General features: G+C 38.8%; 1 protein-coding gene across 5 annotated transcripts in view; it reads left to right on the forward strand.

The window, feature by feature from the left end:
• The window catches only part of LOC124155382 (transferrin), a 47,329-nt gene that overhangs the window by 27,138 nt on the left and 1,249 nt on the right, over positions 1 to 18,942 (forward strand). For 2 of the 5 annotated variants that reach the window (XM_046529154.1, XM_046529153.1), the window contains exons 3-14: positions 205 to 338; positions 1,409 to 1,542; positions 2,319 to 2,463; positions 2,732 to 2,889; positions 3,459 to 3,610; positions 7,111 to 7,262; positions 8,195 to 8,444; positions 10,463 to 10,611; positions 13,546 to 13,716; positions 16,059 to 16,211; positions 17,081 to 17,193; positions 18,489 to 18,665. In XM_046529154.1, coding sequence (XP_046385110.1) covers positions 205 to 338; positions 1,409 to 1,542; positions 2,319 to 2,463; positions 2,732 to 2,889; positions 3,459 to 3,610; positions 7,111 to 7,262; positions 8,195 to 8,444; positions 10,463 to 10,611; positions 13,546 to 13,716; positions 16,059 to 16,211; positions 17,081 to 17,193; positions 18,489 to 18,665 — 1,888 coding nt within the window. Of the gene's footprint in view, positions 1 to 204; positions 339 to 1,408; positions 1,543 to 2,318; positions 2,464 to 2,731; positions 2,890 to 3,458; positions 3,611 to 7,110; positions 7,263 to 8,194; positions 8,445 to 10,462; positions 10,612 to 13,545; positions 13,717 to 16,058; positions 16,212 to 17,060; positions 17,194 to 18,466; positions 18,666 to 18,942 lie in introns of those variants that run through there. The other 3 variants (XR_006864178.1, XR_006864179.1, XM_046529155.1) reach the window with 3 other exon arrangements.

Consider the following 18,942-nt stretch of genomic DNA (forward strand, 5'->3'; position numbering starts at 1 on the left):
AAATCCTCAGAATGGCCTTGTTTGTGCCCCCCCAGAAAGAAATCCTGGATCCGCCCCTGGGGTGGGTGAATAAGCACTCATATGAAATTCAAGGCAAAAATATCCAAAGCACTGGTATAGTTTGAATGCTACATATTAGTTTCTGCTGCTGCTGCTTTGGTGTGTGTGTGTGTGTCTTGTACTCTATGCCTGTTTTAATTGCAGATTGGAGTGCTTGAGGCTGCTCACGGCTGAGAAGGCTGATTTTGCTGTGCTGGAGGCTGAGGATCTGCTGGTGGCCTCCAAGTCATCCAACCCACAAATCCTTGTCACTAGTGAGCTTCGTCTTTGGAGAAAAAGTGAGGGTTAAGCAATCTTTATCATTGTCTTTCGTCATCAGCATCGAGTCAACAACCCTGAGATGTAAATGAAGTTATACCACTGCTGTCTACCTTAAAATACCAACACCCATCAAAATGATGGGATAGGTGTTTCTATTTTATTTCTAATTGTATGTTTTATTCACAAAATCACTTCTCTATGTTGTGTCTGCCCATTTTTATGTTTTAGTTATCACATATACATATATATTTCGCATTCCTTATTACATTTTGAATGGAAATAAGCAGCATATCTGCTGCCATACCAAATGCCATGCGGTAGGGCAGGAGCTATGTGATTGCTGTTCATTTTGAATTTTTTATTGTGAAATGGTTATTAAAAAATTACTCATTTGTATTGATAAATAAAGGAAAAGGTAAAATTTAACCGTTGGGCTGATGGAGTTCACCAATTTAGCTGCCAGTGCAGGAGAGAGAGATCCCCTGTGCAGGACGCAACCCCACTGTCACCAAGGCTGGTCCGCTAGAATTAAGTCCCTCAGCCATCCTTATGGTGAGGGAAAGTCCTCAATTTCGAGATATCAAAGGCAGCAATGAACATTTGGGTAAATGCCGCAGTCAGCGTACAAAACGTATAAAAACATTTTCGCACACTATCAGGGGTTAATGAAGTTATCACTCAATTTCAACATAAATGAAGAAATGTTTAAATAGTTGCTACCCATCAAAATGGTGGCTAATGGTCACTCTAGGTAGCAATACAACACCACTCCTTCTAGTGCTAGAGTTTCACATTTGCCCTCAATTTTGTCTATCATTCAGTTTCGTATTCTGAAAGGTTCTGCACACCAACAGACAGAGACCTCATTCATTTACTTCCTGCTAACTTACGAAAGTATCTTAAAACTGAGCGGCTAAGACAATTTCTCTAACTCTCTAACAATCTCTTCCACAATTTCTCCACGTACGCTTCCTGAGATATGTGGAACATGTCCTCTCTCATAAGAGCCTCATTGTCTCATTGATTGAATTAGCTTTGCTGATTTAGTTCTGGTGGGAGATGTATTATGATTAAATTTTCTTTTCAGGAATGTTTGAGAAACAGATGCTTGTAATTGTGCGAAACACACTCAATATAACCAGTGTTGCAGATCTGAGAGGGAAAAAATTTTGTCACCCAGGATATGATCTCCCCATGCAATGGACGGATGCAACTTCTAAGGTAGTGGCTTGATTAGTCCTTTTTTTTCTGGACAGGAGTTTAGTTGTTTACCATAAATTGCTTGTTAAGCACTAATACAGATGAGTTATGTTTATAATTTCTGCAAGTCAGCTTTGTGTTAATTGTTATGAAAAACAATCGAGAATTTTTGTGAAATTAGCAATACTATGTCAATAAAAACCTTTGGTATTTAAACTACCAGCATAAAGCAATATGTATTACATTAGAAATGAGATTGGAGAAATTAAGACAAGTATGGCTAATAAACATTCGTGTAATGTTAATTGCTTTGTGGGAGGGAATATTAATTATTTATTATTACCTCAGTGGACCATGATCAGAAACCAAAAGGGAATTATTGCCATTAAAGGGAAAAAGTGTGCAGCGCCAATTTTTTAACTTTGTCACTGTTTGCTAATTTTTAACCGTAGATGCAGCTGATATTTATTACATTGGTTTGGTACTTTGACCATCTCTGTTTGTAATACATGGTGACATTGGAGTGTCATTGTTGCATGAGTTCCTGACACCTTAAGCCTTGCCATGAACTTCTCTTGTGATTAGATTTATTTTATTGATGTGTGAGTGAGCTGCTGCTGTGAACTGTTTCGTTTTTAGTTTTCGATGCATTCAGATGGAAGCTTAAATATGCCATCTTTGTGTTAGTTTTGATTTAAAATTCAGTAATATTGATGAAAATTCCATGACAGCCTTAACACCTTATCCTGTAAGTATTCTCATATTTTTGTAAACTATCTCTTCTTTATTTTCATCAGTACTTTGAGTCACAAGTTGCCCCGCAGTTTTGTGAGCCAAACATTTCAATGCTGGAGAACTTCATCAAATCTTCATCAGAATTTTTCGGCTATGCTTGTAAGCCAGGCCCTTGGGTTGAAGACAAAGATCTAGATGCCAAATTAAGTAAGTCTAAAAGTGAGACTGGATAAAATTATCCCTTATTGCACCCTTTTATGCAAATAGTGCAGTTAGGTATACATCATGTTTACTTTAGACTGTTGTAAAAAAAGTGAACATTGAAATTTGTGCCTATCTAGAATGAATACCCAATTATCATTCTAAAATTAAAAACTAAACTTGCTAACTGCAAACATTATATAGTCGATACTAGTGTTTTTTTAGAATTAAATTGGTGATGATGGTGATACTTTTGGATTCTTGTGCCCGCAAGAGTCCAAGTACAGCAACCTGTGTCGGCTGTGTGACCTGCCGCAGCAGTGTGGTTCGATGGACAAGTACTGGGGGCCCGAGGGCTCTCTGACCTGCCTCTCGGACGAAGTGGGCGACGTGGCATGGGCACAACTCTCCCATGTGCTCTTTCACTTTGGGGTGAGTTCACGGCATGCTCTACTGCTGCACGAAGCGACAGCTGTCTCTCTCTCCCACTCTGTTCACTCATTGACTGAGACGTTATTTTGAAAATAACAGTTTAAAAGAAATGCCATGATAGGAGAAATGAGAACATTCAAGTGGAAGTACGAAAGGGTCATCTCCAGTTTGTGCCTATCCAACTTTGTAGCTTGATGAAAGGGAAAGTTTAAGAAGTAGTAATAGTTGTAAATAGTTGAAAAATTATTTATTTGCTTAAAACTTATGCCTTTAAACAGGGGCAGATCCAGGATTTCTTTCTGGGGGGGGGCACAAGCAAGGCTGTATCCAGTATTTTGCTCTGGGGGGGGGGAGGGGCACAAGGATATCTCGTAATTCAAAACGAACGCAATGATAATGGGACCGTATAAAAAATCTTGCCCATTTTTTAAGGGTCTGGGGGGGGGTGCATGTGCCCCCCCTCCCCTTTAGATCCGCCTATGCCTTTATATCTTAAGTGAGGAACAAAATGCAATGAAACCTCTTGATTTGTTGGGTGACTTTTGTGTCCCACATTCCACCCTCTGCAGATAGATCCCGACCTTCCCGCTCAGGCGGTGCCGGCCGAGTTCAGTGCCCTCTGCCCCAATGGCACACTGCAGCCCCTGGCGCCACTGACGCAAAACTCTCCGCCTCCGTGCTCGTGGATGTCGAGGCCGTGGAGTGTGGTGGCTGCTCGCTCGTGAGTGCTCACATTGTTGATGCCAATTGTTTGAAGACCAAATAACTGTTACTGGCTCCTGATTATCCTATCTAATGCATTTGAGAGGAAGGGTGGATGATCGAAAAGCATGGCAAATCCTGAATTTAATGAACGTGACCTGAATACAGTTGAGGACCTCAAATCCGGGAAGCTTGGGACCAAAGGGTTTCTGGATTTCTGGTTTTTCTGGAATATTTATTGATTTAAAAATGCAGTCAGGCTCTTGTGCCCGATATTTGAGATCCCTACGTGTCCCTGCCCAGGTTGTTAGTGTATGTTCACAAGGTGCGCTAACTTCCTACTCGTCCTAGAGCAAGGCTCGGAGAGTGGTGCCACGAGGTGGCAAGGCGAAACACTACGCAGAGGAACTTTCAAACATTCTGGATTTCTGGATTTCCGGGTTTCTGGATTCCGGATTTGATGTCCTCAACTCTACATATGTATATGCATAGATGTATTGCCTTTTTACTTGTGGATGAAAACCCTTGCATTCACATTTGTTCGAAAAATCACATTTGAATTTGAATTCACATTTGTTTGAGATGCATAACATTTTTTAAATTCAATTATTGTTGTTCTCTGGGAGAAGAAAAAGAGCCATGAAGTTCTGTAAACCAGATAATTGGGAGTGAAATAATTGAGAGTTGACAGAGTATGTAGTGTGTGTGTGCATTGAGATTTTAGTCACAGTGTTTACCAGAGCAATGAGTATTTTTTATACATAGGATGAAGAAGGTTTTTGATGAGTGGTGAATGCTTTTTCTTGTGATTTCCCCGTTAACCATCTTTAGCACTCCTTTTTGTGCTGTATGCAACATAGTAGCTGTAGTATATGTACATATGTATATAAATATATAGCAACTATAGTAGCATGGTGGGTAGGGAAAAGACAAATGCATAAAGCACTTGCAGATAATCTATATGACTATGTACATAATTTGAGTTGAAACCTTCTTTATTTGTTAGAAACTATTTGTTCATTATATCCACAGTGCACATTCTCTATTTCAGTTATTCAAAGCAATGCTACATCAACTCATTCATCATTTTGTTTCTTAACTACTACATGCTTTTCTTATTCTTTATTAACTATGAGGGTTGAGATCACCGTCTGCTCAAACCACAGCTTGGTCAATACCGACTGGGGTTTCCAGGAGCCTAGCTGACTTGCCATGCCAGCACCTCACACACCTGTGCCCCCTCCCTGGCTGTTCTGGGAAACTAGGGAAAACAGTGGTACAGGGATACGTGCAGATGGGTGAAGCCGCCACTGGGGTGTGGGCAGTAGCCTGCTCTTAATGCCTGATAGGGACAAAGGGGGCCATGGCTTAACAGTCCTAACAATGGATGGAGTGCTTGAAGCACACACTAGCAGGGATCTCTCTCAAAATCAGCACTCTTAGAGCAGTGTTTGCGAACCCTTTGGCTGCGGGAGCGTCAAAATTTCGCTGCCACTGTGTGCGGGACATGAGCGGCAAAAATATTTTTCCATCGACCCCGGGCGTGTGCCTAGCAGATAGTGGACCCTCATAATCCGGGACTGCCCACCCTACCCCCTCACGACAGACCATGAATGTTATATGTCCTTATTGGTAATTACGCAGGGACGGAAGGCCCACACCTAAAAGTTTAAAGAAGAGAGACCAATGCTTTCAAATAAACTTCCCCGGCTAATGGACAATGACGAGATAAATAAATTCCTAGGAAATGCAAGGATTCGGATTCGTTGGAATTGTTAACGTATCTCAGCGATTAAATTCAATGTAAATATCACTTGACACTCTTCTTTATTCTCAATCCTATTTTACATTCACTTCAAGATGGCTCTCTCCTTGACAATTCATTATTTATCTTTTATCACCATAGGTTTGTCTCAAAGAAATGAATAAAAGAAATCAAAATAAAAACAAACATGCTCACAAATAAACAAAACAAACAACAAATGAACTTAAAAACAGAAAATAAACTAAACATATACAGAAGTGATGTTGGTCATAAAGACACATGCATCATTGTTTTCATCGTGAATGCGCTGTGGAGAACAGGGAACTCTCTCTCAGAGAAGGGATAGTCTGGGTTGCGCTCCCCGTGGTGAGGGGTGCCCAGCATTGCTTTTAGGCTTGGCCGAGTTGAAGCCACCACGGAAAGAATGGCATTAAAATCTTAAGGAAAGGATGCCAGGGGTAGGAAAATCTGGTGACACGTTTTCCCCGCACTCAGTGGCGGCTGGTGGTAATTTATCTAAGGTGTGCATTGGAGCAGATATAGGATGATTTAATTATGTTATGTTAATCCTAATCCATGAGCATCATATTTTGTCGTAATAGAATACATAGCAAGCAAAACATGTCACTGGTACATTCTACCCATAAAATTGCATGGACAGAAATAATATTAGCATGCATGAAAGTAATTATTCTAAACACACATTTACAAGTGATGGTAGATGAAATTCATTATCCTTTTCTTACACTCTATGAGGAAGTAGTGTAGAAAATGGCCATACAGATGACTCTGTTGCAGACGGACTAGGATCCTGGGCGAAGGTAGTGTAGGTGGCAGCTACACCGGTACACTACCTGGGAGTCACTCACCAAAAATATGCGCGTGCGCACTCGCCTCGTTTTGAGTCTGCTCCCATCACCCATTTGAACAGCACATACCCCCCCGCTTACTTCGTCCCGCCAGAGCACCGTCAAGCGATCGCATAGACCAAATATGCGGCCGGCGCGATGCCACGGGATCGCACACTTGTATAGCGGTGAATTCGAAAAGGTTATAGCTGTAGCGTTCGGAGGCTCATGTTTCTTACATATGTACACAGGATTTTTATCCTTCTCGTTGCAAAGGAATAGTTTTCTTTCATAATTCATTCATCTTCGGGTGTGCACTTGCTAACATGCGTATACGCACGCGCCGCCACTGCACGCACTCACCATGCAGACCATTAAAAAAACTTTACCGCAGCGTAAGGGTTATCAGACGATAATTGGTGTTGCTACTGCTCCACCTTTATACCGCATGAATTCAATCAGATGTATGTATTATTGAAGGCAAACAATATATGTGTATTTTCAAGTCTCTATTGTGCCATATTTTTTTTAAGTGTCAGCTTAGATCCAAATATGGAAAACAAACATGGGCCATGATGAAAAATATAATCTAACTTTTGACCATTCTTCTTATATGGAAAATAATCCTAGGTATAATTACTCCAATATTATCCATTACAAACAAAGTGCTGAAAACTATTATAAACCATGTATATGTAAATAGAAAGACTGAAAATTGGTTTGGCTGTGATGTGAACTATCGATCAGAGCATAGATATTACCGATATTCTTTGCTATCCCTTGTAGATTCCCATGGTACTCAAAATCCCATATCCGTTGTGCTAACTGGCATTTTATATCACCCTAAATGTTTTCATTCAATAAATCCATCTTCTAATAATCTCCTCCCTTTTCCATTCCTTCCAGGAAAATTGCAGAGGATATTAAGAAGCTGATCATGTCCATTAATGAAACTTCACCTGGCAACTGGCAGTTTGCTCTTCGCTACCTGCTGACAAAAAATCACCATGAAATCATTCCAACTGAAATCATAGCAATAGAGGATTACTTAGCAAAAGGTACCCAGATTTCTCATGTGCTAAAATTATGCCTGGGGAGAAGATATTCGTGATCATCTGTTGAGATCTTGGTTTGGTATGGTATTTAGAGGTGGGGATCAACAGCTAGGGTCATTTCTGATGGAAGGGTGGATAGAAATGCAGCATCAGGCTGCTTTTAATGAAAGGTGCCCCCGGGGTCCATCGTTTAACGTCCCATCCGACTGATGGAGTGTTGAATTTCAAGTGCCCCGAACAAAGCATTCAAGGAAGGACTGCAGTGTGACTTACACTGACGGAGTAGGGCATTATCCATGGATATTTGGATCTGAGGTATCCGATCCGACCATCCCTAGTAAGCATCATAAAGTTAAGGTTACAAGATCACCTACTTATCTCCAAGCACCATACATATCAAATTTAATTGGAATGTTCATGTACAAATTGAGGTCAGAGGACATCTTTAAACACAACATTGGAAGTAATTACACTATCCTCTGTTAAACGCACATGATGACTCATACTTACGTATCAACATGAGACTTGAATGTGGAATCAGCCGCATTTTGATAAAAGTTATTTAAAGAATGCGAGATATTGTTGCAAATGAATTGTCAGGAATATTTACAGGTTTTTTTCTTAACTTATTTAAAAACCAATTTTAGGAAACAATAGCAATATTTAGGAAGTAAGATATGCCGTCACATGTTCTCTGATAAATTCTGTACATTATTGTACCTCATTTGTAGAGTTTGGTTGCATATAAGTTGAGAAAAAGGTATCTATAGAGTAGCAATAATATAGAAGATTGAAAGTGGAAATTTTGATAACTGTCAAAAGTCCAGGCATATGCCTGCAACACTGTGTGATAAGATTTTTTTTGCAGCAAAATGTTTTTTCTTTAGCTCCGATTTTTTCGATAGCTAAAACACGCTCTTGTTGGTTGATTCCAGCCGTGGGATTTGTGGCAGCCAGTGAGCAATCGTCTTGCGGCACGCAGCGTGCCGTACGGTGGTGCGTGGCGTCAGCAGAGGAGGTGGCCAAGTGCTCGTGGCTGCGCGAGGCAGCGCTGGCGCATGGCCTGGAACCACCTCTGTCTTGCGTGCGCCCCCGTGGTGACAGGGGGTGCATCGGCATGCTGGCGCTCAGCCTGGATGCAGAGGTGGCAGTGGTGCACGCTCAGAATGAGGCCCTCGCCAAACGGTGAGTTCTTCTCCACCTAGCTAAGATCACCCAGCGGCTGCTAGCTATTTGAAAATCCCCCTGGGGAAATTTATTAATGAATTTCTCACAAATTATAAGATAACAATCGGTATGTTTTTGATTGATTGGAGTTAGTATTTATTTTCTTAGAATTGCATAAGTACATATTTGGAGGAAAAAAAAGAAAACTGGACAATAAAAAGTTTAAAATAGTGTGAGACAAAATCACACCACTGCTCATTCTTATATTGAAATGACTTCCCAAATTGTGCACAGTGACAAGGGAGGGGGCTTGCGTCCCACAAAATGAGGATCTTTACCTGCCATCTGTCACAGGAGCTCTATACATATTTGGTGGGTTAGAATGATATAATAAGATAATATGTAATATGTTCAGCCATGGGCTGATGCCATTTCAATAGTTACTAGCAGGCGACCCGCCATTGCTTGGGAAGGATAGGGCACAGAGAAGAGGGAAACTTGGAATAAATAGGTAATCGCAGAGCAGGTTTTTAGATTTCTTTTATGAGTGTGTCAAGAGGTATGCCTACCCCTCAGGATGTATAACTATAGAAGTTATGTGACTAATAGTAACAAACGGTAGTGAGGAAACGACGCAAAGGGCACTTCAGACGCAGCCGAAAGTAGCACTACAGGGTTTGAGAGCATGAGATGCACCTATGTACTAATTTGGTTGCAACCCGTGCAATAGTATGGAAACGCATAGCAAAAAGCCAAACAGACATTCTGTTTTACATGTATGTATGTACATATATGTATTTAGATTATAAATTGCACAATTTTCACACATTTAAATGAATGCAAACTTTCCATTTACATAGGAGCAACCGGAAGATTATTTACACCAAACTGGTAGAAAATAACATTATTTTTTCTAACACAAGACAAGCACATCAAAATTATTTAAGGAATGTAAGTAAGATTTGAAGCAAATTGACTTAAATTAATGATTGCATCTAGAGTACCCATTCAATACATGGAACAGAGTTATCCAAAATGAGAAATACAAGCAGTTCATTAAAAGTATTTTAAAAGAAAATTTAGATACATATATATGTATCTAGTTGGAAAATATTAGTATCAGTGCAAATAATATTGAAATCTCTTGCTATCGTAAACGTAGGCAAAAATGAAAGATAATTACAACTAATATATAGGATATGGAATAAACTATAACGAGATCTTGAATGCTATAGCAGATATAGAACAAAACTCAAGAGGGGGCACAAAAGATATCTTGAGCTACTTTCACTTATATCATCATAGACTATAATCAAGTCACATGCAAAGTTTAGGAAAGTTTACTGTAAGCCAATTTCATGTGTATGCAAGATAATGCCATCTTACAACACAAAAGATATTTACAATAAAGACACCCCTAAGATAGTCGATGAACCATTTTAAAAGATGACTATGGTTAATGCTATAACATCTCTACTTACAAAGCCAATGGTAAGTGTTTTGGCAGTACATACATACATATATCAAAGGCTTTCTGAAAATCAGAGTATATTACGTCTACTTAATGCCCATCACTGAAGGCTTTCATAATATAGTTTTTCATGACCATGAGATTTATAGTTGTACACCTTCTTTCATGCAAACCATGCTGCTCTGGTATACGTTTGAAGTACCACGCTGCTTGGGACCAAAATCTCTCAAAATAAATGTGCGGCTTCTTTTTGAAATAATTTTCCCATTACATAAATTCATGAATTAGTGATAGGCATGAACTAATATTCATTTTAAAATAGTTGAGAATCCACAATTATGTCATTGAAATCTGCAAATGTTAGGATATTATAAGGTCGGACAATCCATATCCTTCCAAATGCTCTTGATGTCGTGTTGAAACTTTGCCAATAACATTTTAGACCATTTGGCATCTTTTAGGAGGGTCCTTCACAGGGTATTATGAAAAAAATTCCTGCGTGCTTGATGACCACCCTAAATATGCAACATCCTTGTTTCAAAATATTTTTCTCCTTTTTATGCAGACTGGGTCTGAAACCATTAATGTACGAAGACTCAAGTAAAGTGTCCGACCACTATGTTGCCTCTTTGATTGTGAAGGCAAACTCCAAGATCAAGAAGCTGAGCGACCTGCAAGGGAAGAAGGCGTGCTTCATGAACCACTTGGGAATCGGTAATTAACGCTTCCTCCTCCTGCGCTCACTTCCTTCCCCAGAACTAAAAGTTGGAGCTTGTGACTTGAATGAAATCACAGGCCAGGCACTTTGAAGAATACATACATACTACCATATTTTTGTCCCTAAAATTACCAAGGCAATTCTTCTGGATGCTTTATTTTTGAAGTTAGTAAATCTGATCACATCTCAACTCCCTGCATTCAGGAACTCTGTTGACCTACTCAATGGCAAGGATGAAAATATTTCATGGGAGTTATGTAATTCCATTGTTATCAATTAAAATCCCCTCTTCTTACTCAAACCACTTTAACTTGGATCCTCCCTCAATCTCCGTCCATCCGGGTTTACAGGTCACAAACCAGAAGTTTTGAAAATTCATTTCTCATTTTAGGTTCCAAGTTATGGGATGCATTACCTTTTCATTTGAAGAGCTGTAAAACATTGCTCTCCTTAAAATATATCTCTAACTTACAAACACCTCTAACACCTGCAAAATACCGTTTTAAGACGGATATTTCAGATTATTGAGCTAATAGTTTGATGATGATATTAATAATAATAATACATTTAGTCTCGAAAAGACCATACATAACGTACGTGTAAAGTATAGTGGATAAAAGCAATTTTTCAAAGATATATGTAAATACCTATCATATTGGTCGCAATAAATAATTCCTTTTAACAATCTTTATTATATTCATAAAAAAATGTGTTTACTGCATAGTAACATTTGTTCATTAGATATTCTTTTAAGGATTTCAAAAATATATTTTTAGACTTAATATATTTGATTTTGCCTGGCAGTGAGTTTTAAATTTTTGTGCTAACAACCATAGTATTTTTTTTACAGAAATTCATTTTTTGTGATATGTAACATGGATATTGCTTGCATTTGTCTCGGCATATGAGTGAATTTCTTTGATAGTGGTAAATTGTTGATTTTTTTCTTTTTTCTGGCTACACGCGATCGATGTAGATGGATGCAATGGTCAAAAGGTTTAGTTGTTTTATTTATGGTTTACATGAGGTTTGTTGAGAAACGCCTATCATACATCTAACAATTTTTTTCTGCATGAAGAAAACTTTTTGCAGTTGACTTGAAGAGGAGTCCCAGTGGATTATTCCATGGGAAACTCGTGAATTAAAATTTGAAAAATAAATGGTTTAAAAAAAATGTAGAAATACAGTGTTGTGCAGGAACCTAATTTGAAAAAGAGCAGAATTAAGAATGGAACATAGATTGAAAACATGGGTATTCCAGCTTCCAGTAAATACGAATTGACTACATCCAATACTATGTAATTGAAAGTTTGATCTAATTTCAGTTGATTTATTTCAGTATGTTGGAAAGTTCATTTAATAAGTAATTCATCTTTATTATTTCTGTTTTTTTATTTTATTTATAATTTATCTATTGTACTTTCAAGTTGATCTCAGTTCATTGTAAAGTTGATCATGTCTTATAGCTGGACATTCTATTGATTTCAGTACTTCTCCATTGAAAATTTCAAACACTCAATAGAGCAGTCACGATTATATCATCATCTTGTGCGCAGAGGATGCTTCCCAGGCTAAATAAACTCATATCTCCCTGCAATCAATTCAGGGCCAATAAAGGTCATTACATTTTATATTGTACCGAGGGGGTTTATAAAATAATTCCATCAGGCTCAACACTTTCCAATTCCAGTGAGGAATTAAAGATTTCTGCTGTATTGAGAATTACCTGCCAAGCTTAATAATGGTGGAGTTTGTTCACATGCAAAAGAAACCTCCCGCCCAGTGAGAAATGGGTGGTGGAATCCACATGGAGAATTAACGTGGATACCACGTGTTTTTGGTCGTGGAATCAACGTGGAACCCACGTGGAAATTTGGTGGAAAAATTAAAACAGCAGTTGGTGCTGTCCTAAAACCATTAAAACCTCAACCACTCTATATCTAAACCTTCTATATATGTGTCTACGATTTTTCATGTGCTTTCATGGCTGCCTTTCCACGAATTATATAAAAATAGAATGTGCGATACATTTTCACATAACTAGCGTGGTTTCAGGATGATAAATGACGCAATGTCACACCAGAGAGTTAAGTTCCACAAATTAGAAATTCTGTTTACCATTTTATGCTAATCACCACAAATCCACTTGAAATCAACGTGGATTCCACGTGGGTCCAACCACTCAATATCCACCACCACCAAATATCCACCACTCAACGTGGATTCCACGTGGGTTCCACGTGGACTCCACCACCCATTTCTCACTGGGCTGAGACTCATGAAAGGCCAAAGTGATTCCAATCTAACATAAGTATGTATTGACCTTTGGTATGTACACCATGCAGTATTTTGTAAAGTACACCTTAGGGATACATTGGGTGACACAAGGGACTTCAAATAACCACAGTGCTCATACATAGATGTACTATATGCATAAGAAATATTTGTGCCAGACCACTAAAGCAGTTGGGATTTGTGAGGCATGTTTTGAGAAGATATTTGGATTAGAATTCCCACATAGCACAAAATATCTTTTAGGTGTCTACAAAATATGTAGAATGTCTTAAGCTAATGTCTAGAAAATGTCTTGTAATATCTTCTAGATATTTTGTAGATATCTGAATGTCCGTTTTTCTAAGACATTTTCTAGACTTTTAGTAGACATTTAAGATATACAAGACATTGAAAATATTTTCTAGATATGTATCTAGAGCATATTTTGTGCTAAATCCAATTATTTAATCAAAATATGAATGTAATAGTTACTTGTTTAAATAATCTAGAACGAGAAGATTTTTAATATTTTAATGATAGTAACTTTCAACATTTTATTTTTGTGTCTATTTTTGTTAAGAATAATTGAGTTAAAAATGTGTGAGGGTGTTTTTCCATTAAAAAAAGAAAAAAGTGTTCCCCACTCGCACTTCCAGGATGGAATTCTCTGCTGAATGCCCTGAGTCGGGATGGCCTGCTGCCACCTATCTGTCCGTACGAGCAGGCCATCAGTCGCTTTTTCTCCGAGTCGTGTGTCCCAGGGCTGAATACCACCATTGCATCTCAGGAGGAGTATGCACCAAACTTGGAATCATTATGCCGACACTGTAAGTGACGTAAGACCTTCATGGTGCATTTAACGTACTCGGCATGGAAGGCCTTTACCCAGATGGTGTTGCAAACACTCCTATGTGGTGTGTTATAAAATATGCTCTTATTACATCCATGCAGTCGCTCAAGTTAAAATCTCCACTACTGTGAAACACAATGTTCAGTATAGTATAAAACCAGTTAACAAAGACGCTTGACTGCCACACCGGTCATATTCACTTTGCAGTCAATGAAAAATGCCATCACGCCACACCACTACGGTGCAACAACAGGGCTACACAGCTAGTACAATGTACATCCAAGTGGATTACCATTGCCACAGGTGATTGCGACCATTTCGAAGGCTTAGATATGTGTCATGAACCAATGGAGTTCAAATTAAAGAGAAACAGCCAAGGCATGGCAGGCACGAAAGTATGTACCAGTGAACATGTTAACACGTTGCATACCGGGGTATTTAAATTCCTAGGAACGCCGATTCTGGAAATATGTGCCTGTTGGGGCGTAATGCCTTTGGTTTAAACATGGTTAAAAAGCTAATGTTTAGAATATAACTTCACCCAATCAAACATTACGATGCATCAATTCATTATGAATAATGAACAACAACTGAAAACGTACTAACAAATACGTATTGTAGGGTTTAAAATTGTTTAGGTTGACGTGCCTAAATGACGAGAATCTTTGTCATCCGTATGCAACGTGTTAATAATGAACAAGTGGCCCATTAAGCTTCTGTTGGTTGGTGTGTTTAGGGGTTTCATAGAATTGCATGGTCTGAGATTTCCATCTGTACCACTGGCATTTGTATGGTGTTCATGAATCACCAAAGAGAAGGCTATAGCCAATGCATACAAATTTTCCTATGCAAAAAAATGTTAGGTATAGCCATCAAGGTTTTTACGAATGAAGTTTTTCCAAAAGAACTAACATTATCTGACGGAGGGAATGAGGAGCGACCGTGCTACGAACAATGAACAGGGGCATGCATCCAGCCCTTGTAACCCAGGATAGTGACTGATAAGGCTATTGGTCTTTGGGGACTCTAGACCACCCTTGGACTCATTTCCCACCACTCAAGCTCGCTAAATTTGCAGTAAACTATTAATATTGGCAATTTTATATTTAAAAAATACTGTAGGCAGGAATAAAAAGTTAAAGTTCGCAAAAGACCAAATTGGTTTATGATGGGTCCATACAATTATCAATCAAAATTCTAACATTAAAATTGAAAGTTCTATGGAAGAACTAATGGAATATATTTATAGTTTAATAATTGTGAACAAAAAAAGGCTTTTGATTCTGGCTCAAGAATAATCTTTTCCTTATCTTCTCTATTTTCATGTCCAGTGATTTTTCTCCAAAATTAGTGCTAAAATTGTAGTTGTAATAGAATACCAAATTAAAATATCAGGGATGGAAAATAAGGCTTTGATATTTATGGAGGAATGTAATTCACAAAAACAATTGAAAATCTATCATCAATAAATATAAGCAAATGAGATAATTTTAAAAAGGTTATTGCAAGAAAACCAGTGATAAGTACAGCAAGTTTTTTTTTAATGAAACAAATAATGGAGTAGGTTAGCCTCATATTAATACTGCTGATAGAGCCACTAATCCATTGAAGTGTCAAAGCAAATGGATGGGGGAAGAGGCCATCATTCTGCTCAGTTGAGCCCCAATGGTACAAACACAAGTGATTCTATTCCTTGAGAGAGACCTCCGTACAGAGAAGTAAAAGTGTTAATAAAGTGCCCGTAAATAGGAAAGTATTTCCCTTGGCAGAGCTCTGGTGCAAAAGAGGTAACCCTATAATTCATCAAATTTACAAATGCATACGTAACACATAAGGACAGGTCAAATTATATGAGCCAAAACATCACATGGGAGTTAATTCAGACATTTAAATATTTTTAGGAACATGATTATGCATTGAAAATGCATTTTATTTTTTTAATAGTAAGGTTGGTACGTCTAGATTATAAAATAAGGGTTTCAGCCTATTCCAAGGTGGGGTGTGTATGAAATGTTTTAAACATTTATAGTTAGTAATAACATGATAAGGTGTTTATGTAAAATAATTATTTAATATTTATTATCTTTAGTAAATGTCTGATTTCTAGAGAGAAAATTGAGTTGAGATTCTTTTTTTATAAAAAAGTGAAAAAAGCCAAAATCTGGGACCCTAACAGTGCAATATTTGTTGATTTTAGGATGAGATATCCTCCGTAAATCATGCTACTAAGGTGGTAAATAATTTAATTAGCTGTAAAATTGAATGTGTGTGTGTATGCAATCCTAAGACCATTTCTGTCTGTGATTGGATGACTTGCAGCCGAGAAGTTGAAGGGGAGGCCTCCGAAGCACTTGAGCGGTGATCGGTGCTGTCGTGAGGATGGGGATGCTTACGTGGATGCGATGCACTGCCTCGTGTCTGGTGACGGGGACGTGGCCATTGTGGACATGGGCACCGTGCACAAGACCACAGGCAAGAAGAAGCACCTTCTCGACTCTTCTCCTAGACCTCTCACCACATGAATGGCTTTCTTATCGATTGCCAGAGGTTGTACTTTGAAAGATCAGAATCATTCCAATCAGTTTTCATTCCAAAATATCGATTCTGATGAGTTCCGATTCTATTAAAATTTTTTGTGTTTGAAAAGTTTCATTCAGAACAAATTATGATCGCATCACTGACCAATTGGAATGTAAACAATCAGAATTAATTTGATTTGTTTTGAGCACACCCTCCTGAACAGCTATTTGAATCGCACTCCTTTTGTTCACCAGGAAAATTTTTCCCAATGATGTTAATGTGAATATCACGGATATTCACCTGGCAGGATGGGAATGTGTAAACCATAATGATCTATCCCACCTCATAAATGAATAATATAACAGTATTTCAAAAATCTTTTTTAAAGTTGAAAGGCAAGGTTACATGATAAATTACACCATACAAAGTTATGCATAAATGCATGGAGGTGTGAATGGATGCATAAATGCTTGCTGAAACCACACGTCTTGTAAGAATGCACAAACCGAAAATGGAGCCCGCTCCAATTTTGTTGATGCATTCATACATTTTCTGTTCCAGTCCACCAACATTGAAGTATTTATGGGTTAATTCTTGTGTGTATGTGTTTGACATAACCAGGCCTTAAAAGTGGGTCTAAATTTTCAATTTTATATTATTTTCTCAATTTTTCCATTCATACCTAGCTCACTTTTTTTTGGCAAATATCTTTATTTTTACTGTTCTGCATAAAAAGGCAGTTGTAAGTTCTGTGGCTTTAGTTATTTTTCATTCATCCTATAGGATATTTTCTGTTTTTAGTTTTGAGCCTGTCGTTGCAGGGCAGTATAAAGAAACATGGGCCAAGAGCATCCCATCCAACAATGTTAGAGTCCTGTGCATGACGGAAGACGGAACCAAATCCTGCCACATCGGATGGTCACCCAAAGGACTGGTATGCATTTATTGCCGTAGCAGTCATTGGTTATATACCATTGGCATGCTGGACAACATTAATATAGTTTGGATTCAGCATTCATTGGACAACATAAATGGGACACCCATAAATTAAATGACGATTTTTCAACCACCCACCTCCCCTCTCTCCCTTAGCGACATACATGCACTGTGTGAGATCCCCATCTGACTAAAGCACTCAATTACTCTTGCGTGATGTTAATGCTTTATTTACTTTGCTTTTACTCTATGTACTTGATTGAGGCATGTAGCCAGAAGGGTGACTCAGTCCCCCCTCCCCCTAATGATACTTCCCTGTGGCAACTGCAAGCAATACATCTGCTGAGGAGACAAATACACACGTCCTCTGACCCTCCATTTTTCTGTACAGTTATGTTTCAAAGTGTATGTCCCCAAACAACAGTGAAATATTCAAAGCATGATTCTGATAAATGAAAATAACAGAGAGAGTAATACGAGCATTATCTTTGTGGTGAAGAAAAGACATAGGTCAAGGATGAGACTGACAGCAAGGCCTTTGGGCTGGCAGAATGAGTGCAGGCTGTCCCTCATGTACGAACTGAAGGGGTCTACAAACTTAAGACGAAATTTACAGCTTACTTAATGATATGAGAGGTTTCCTGATTCGTGCAAATTGACAACAAATAGGCAATGTGCACACCACCCAGGCCCTCTCTGAACCAAATTTGTGGCAATGAGCCTGCTTGATTGCAGTTTTATTTTCCAGGTTTATTTACAAAAAAAAGAAAACACAATCTGCTTAACTGTTTTCATTTGCTCAGCTTACATGCTGCAGCTTCCCTTCAGTCTTGCATTTAGCTGGCAAGTAGCATTTAAGCAATCATACAGCTTCTCTGTGCTACTTATCACATATCCAAGAAAAATATTATTGGATAGCACTTAGCCATATTGTAATTTTGAAACATGTTTCACTTAATTTAGCCTAATTATCACAAAATTTTGCACTGTTTCTTCCAAAATGAAACTATGCATGTGACAACTGTGCTATCTTAAAGATGCTCAACTGCAATTGAATGAGGAATGCAGAAAGGCTCCCTGGGATTTGTTTGGGGTTTACCATTACATAATTACATCAAGAGGCATTAGAAGGCAGGGGAGGGGAAGGGTGTCAACCTGCTGAGTCCCTCCCAATCTCACGGAATGAGAAAGTCCTCAGTAAATCTTTAAGATAGCACAGCTGTCACATGCATAGTTTCATGTCTGGTGGACAAAGGAAACCGTTTGAGTAGTATCACGATTGCTGCATTGCAGGTGATGAGCAATCCGAATGTGACAGAGCAGAGGCGAGAGGAAGTGTATGTGCTGTTGCTGCTCATGGATTACACGTTTGGACAACGCCACAAAGCAGAGTTCCCTCACCTGCCCACCCCAACCCCCCACTTCACTATGTACGGACCTTATGATGGCCACAAAAACATTATATTTCAGGTGAGTGAAATAGGTAACCCCTGCCTCAATTGGAGTGGAAAATAGATCTCGTTCGAATTGGAAACATTGGGTGCAGAAATGGCGTCAAGAGCACTGGTCGAGTGCATGCGTGGGGAACGGCCACCTCAGACAACAACTCCCCTCCCTCCCCACGCAGAGTGCTGCACTTGCAATTGATGGCTGCGTGCAACACACGCTGACATGTAGTCATTTAATGATGCACAGCTTCTGCCTGTGGGCTGAGGTGCTCCACAGGGGGAGGGGAGGGGGGAGAGTC

This window comes from Ischnura elegans, chromosome 3, assembly GCF_921293095.1.
Source record: "Ischnura elegans chromosome 3, ioIscEleg1.1, whole genome shotgun sequence".
NCBI lineage: Eukaryota > Metazoa > Arthropoda > Insecta > Odonata > Coenagrionidae > Ischnura > Ischnura elegans.